Raw genomic sequence first — 3,972 nt, 5'->3', positions numbered from 1 at the left:
CTTTAAATTTCGTTTATATGCCCCATCCTGTGAGTTAAATTTCGATGATATTTAAAAAAAAAAAACTGCCGGATAAATACCGATTAGGAAACAATTCTGGCCGTCGGCCGTCAGATATTAAAATCGTTACCCAAAGCCGGGTAACCGGATTGCCGTTGACACTGTTTTGATGAATCGTTGAGTAGTTGGAAACGAGTGGACCGAAACTCTCACTCTCACTCTCTTTATCAAAAAAATAAATAACGAAACTTGTTGTCCTTCTATCTGCTCTGTTTCTGAGTGAACTAATCATGCCTTCCTTTCTTCTTCCCTTTCAACTAAGCCCACCTCCTCCTCCACCTCAAACAACCACCACCACCACCACCACCACTTCCAGTCTTTTTTGCGGATTTCAAAATTATCCAACAAAACTCTACCAGAGTAATAAAAATTCATTTCAAATACGCAAATCCAAGAAAAATTTTCATCACTACAATCACATTACATTCTCATGTTCATCTTCTAGTTCATCTTCTGATTGGGAAAGAGAAGAAGAGAGATGGTTGAGAGAAGAACAACGATGGCAACGAGAAGAGAAAAGATGGGTTCGTGAAGAATCAAGATGGAATTTAGAACGTCAATCTTATCTTGAAGAAATAGCTTCTTTGAAATTCAGAATTCAAAACTTAGAAAGACTGAAAAATTCAACAGATATCATTACTTCCTCCTCTTCATCTTCTGGTAATAATAAGACTCTCACTGACATTTCACCTTCTGCTGCTGCTGCACTATTGCCTGGAGAAATTAATCAGATTACTGAAATTGGTTCAGGTCCTAGTCCAATTCAGTTTCATTCTGAGATCCAACAAGAAGATTATAATGAGGAGATTGAGTTGAAGCCAAAAGAAGTTAGGGTTGTTGAGAAGAGCATAAAGAAGAAGAGGTCTACAATAAGAAAAGGTGCAGAAGGCGAAGACGTTCGTGAGATGCAGGTTTGCAACATCTAGGCAATTTTTCAAGGCGAGTTTAATTTTTTTGTATAATTAATCTAATAATATGTGATTTCGTTGATATAATGATGAACAACAGCTAAACCAAGTAGTCTAAAACCTCAAATATCCCCTACATTGTTTCTGTGTATATGTGAATTCATAGTAACTGGAACTAAACAATACTAGTATAGATGTTGACAGCCGTTCGTTCTTAAACTCTCAAGCGAAATTGGGAGTTTAGCAAGCATCTAGAGGGGTAGAGGGGGCTGTATAAATGAGCAAATATCTGTGGAGCTTTCAGTAAAATGCGCAACCTTAATAGCAATGTATGTCACCTGAGGGAGGGTGCTTGAATCTTTTCACTAAAATGGGGAATTAGAAAAAGATGGATCACTAACACCACTGATGGTAAAGGGTGCCATTTTTTTGGCATTCATTTTAAAGTGGGAGTTGGTAATATATTGAGTATGGTGTCATATATTGAGTTGCTATACTGAAGTTTCGGTATGTGTTGTCACATCTTCCATTATAATGTAGTGTAGTGAAACTTCTCTGATATTCTATATTGTGATAGCTTACTTTGGTATTACTGAAACATTTGGCTGTTTGGTGCTGTTTTTTCTTTGATGAATTGGCTAAACCTATAAAGCACGAACAAAGCTAGATTTTGATGTAATTTAACTTTTGAAGTATAAGACGTTTATGAATTTTGGTGTAATCATGCCAGGATGCATTGCAAAAATTAGGCTTTTATTCCGGTGAAGAAGATGTAGAGTTTTCTAGCTTCGGAAGTGATACTGAGCGTGCTATAAAGTCTTGGCAAGTGAGTAGTTAATGTTTCTATTCAATATTTACACTTATATCTGCATTTCATGACTTAGTAATTTATTACTATGCTTCTGACTATATCCTCGCCGAATCTTTTATGTGGTTTTTGCATGGCAGGCGTCAATAGATGCTCGTGAAGATGGAGTTATGACTGCTGAACTGTTGGAAAAATTATTTTCGGAGGTGGAAATGGGGGATACTGGTTCAGGAATACCTACGGAGAACAAAGAAGTCGCTGCTACTATGCCTCATGTGGTATTTTACTTAAACTTCTGGGAAACATGGTTGTAAAGATTTTAAAATATTCATCTGTTGCTACCTTGTTTAGAACATTCACCCACAGCTCGTAATTGTTCGACTGTAGAGTGCTAGACAACTTATTTGTTGAGAAATTCAAAACAAATGTTTTGTTGCATATCAACTCTATTCTACAACGCTTCTCTCCAATTCCTAGTAGGTTTTGAATTTCATTTTATCCGGGTTAAAGAAATTGTAGATATTGAAATTAGTAACTTTGTTGAAGAAATTCAGTTTTTTCCATTTTCAACTATCTTCTTCACCTACTTTTCTGTTTAATCTGACTCCATCATTGCTCGTGATTTATTTCGTAGGGAAATGCAACAGTGACAGACCCCCCTGCATTTTTGCGGAACTCTGCAAAGGAAAGTAGTTCTGATGAATATGGACCATCTCGTCGTAATCGAGTCTTTCTTCTTGGAGAGAATCGGTGGGAAGACTCGTCTCGGCTTATTGGTCGTAAGGATGGTGCCGACAAGATGGCAGTGGGTACTATGAGGTGTATTACTTGTCGTGGGGAAGGTCGCCTTTTATGCGAAGGTACTGTAAATTCTGACTATAAATTAAAATTTATACTTATCAGGGTTGATTTGTGGCCATTAAAAGCTTACTATCATGTCTTTATTTCAGAATGTGATGGGACAGGTGAACCCAACATTGAAGAACAGGTAAAATTTTATGTGCGTGTCATTACGTCTAATAATTTACTTTAGATTCTTCGTAACGCTTCTGGTTTCTCAATCTTTCACTCTGCAGTTTCTGGAATGGGTAGATGAAGGAGCAAATTGTCCATATTGCGAAGGCCTTGGGTACAACATATGTGACGTTTGTGAAGGTAAAACCATAGTCATTTCGTCAGGTTAAACGAGGCAACAGCTATAAGAAGCACAGTATGACAGAAAAGAGAAGACTGGAACGTTAAAGCTTATACCATTACTAAATCCAATGAATTCTTCTACTACAACAACCACCTTGTGCACTACCATCAATGAAACGCAAGGCACGGTTAGTGCAGGCCTCGCCAGAGCGACCATCAGATATGAACATAGCAGGACAAGCTGTAAGCATATGTTAGTATTTTTTACTGTATTTTAGTTCATGTAAAGGTAAGTAAGTTGTCCAACTTTAAAGGCAATATTCTAGAAGAAATATCAGTTGGTCAAGGTTTCTAGGAAATGGGTATAAAGTCTAAATGTCTAGTGATTTTCAGAGATTGGTTCAACTGAATCTATTTAGTCCTTTAGAATGGGAAACATCATTTTCAAATACACTTTTGAATCTTGTTATTATTATTATTATTATTATTATCTTTAGAGATGGTCTGTTTCTGTGCAGGTATATGAGCTTGACATATTTATGGTTCTTTTAGAAATAAATGGAAGCAGCATCACTAAAAACAAAACTATTTTCACTAAAAGCTTGTATTTTCCCCATTATCAATCAAGATATTGCCAACTTCAAAAGTAGGCAAGAAGATGATACTAGTACTAACAAGATTAGGAAAGTTTGTTTCCTGTTCTCAGCTTCAATTAGGAAGACTCTTTGTAAAAGAGTTTTCATCATCGTCCTCTGAAACTGATGTCGAATTCCCATCGAATTGCATTTGGAAACCAAAAACTTTTACGACATCCCCTGATCATACCTACCGTCGACCTGATAAAAAGAGCAAGTCCATTGGAAATAGTAATTGGCCTAAAAGTTTTAGGCTTAGAGATTTGATTCGTCCAAGTAACAGTACTCCTAGTAAGACGTACAGCTACTTAATTAGCTAATCATGCTCAGCCATTGCAAAGTACAGTACTAAAGAAGATACAAAACCGACGGCTGGGAAATTGTCAGCGAAGAAAGTAAGTGGTGCTAGTACTGGTACAACTGC

General features: G+C 36.8%; 1 protein-coding gene across 3 annotated transcripts; it reads left to right on the top strand.

The window, feature by feature from the left end:
- The first annotated feature begins 249 nt into the window (after positions 1 to 249).
- Positions 250 to 3,411, top strand: LOC113296819 (protein disulfide isomerase pTAC5, chloroplastic-like). 3 transcript variants are annotated; one of them, XM_026545170.1, is made up of 7 exons: positions 250 to 971; positions 1,699 to 1,794; positions 1,917 to 2,054; positions 2,411 to 2,636; positions 2,727 to 2,764; positions 2,853 to 2,983; positions 3,093 to 3,411. In XM_026545170.1, the coding sequence occupies exons 1-6, from the start codon at positions 291 to 293 to the stop codon at positions 2,958 to 2,960; spliced, it is 1,287 nt and encodes a 428-aa protein (XP_026400955.1). In that variant the 5' UTR covers positions 250 to 290; the 3' UTR covers positions 2,961 to 2,983; positions 3,093 to 3,411. The 3 variants fall into 3 exon arrangements, with proteins under 3 accessions (XP_026400955.1, XP_026400956.1, XP_026400954.1); XM_026545171.1 differs by having other exon boundaries at positions 250 to 720; positions 811 to 971; positions 2,853 to 3,409; XM_026545169.1 differs by having other exon boundaries at positions 2,853 to 3,409.
- Positions 3,412 to 3,972: the final 561 nt, after the last annotated feature.

Source organism: Papaver somniferum, chromosome 7 (genome assembly GCF_003573695.1).
Source record: "Papaver somniferum cultivar HN1 chromosome 7, ASM357369v1, whole genome shotgun sequence".
NCBI lineage: Eukaryota > Viridiplantae > Streptophyta > Magnoliopsida > Ranunculales > Papaveraceae > Papaver > Papaver somniferum.
This window is presented reverse-complemented; position numbering and strand designations above follow the sequence as displayed.

What these genes read in the sequence shown, in the direction of transcription:
- LOC113296819 (XM_026545170.1), top strand. Translation starts at nt 291, where the DNA reads ATGCCTTCCTTTCTTCTTCCCTTTCAACTAAGCCCACCTCCTCCTCCA. An exon ending in AGGTCGCCTTTTATGCGAAG is followed by an intron (nt 2,637 to 2,726) that starts GTACTGTAAATT and finishes TCTTTATTTCAG; the next exon opens with AATGTGATGGGACAGGTGAA. An exon ending in AACCCAACATTGAAGAACAG is followed by an intron (nt 2,765 to 2,852) that starts GTAAAATTTTAT and finishes TTCACTCTGCAG; the next exon opens with TTTCTGGAATGGGTAGATGA.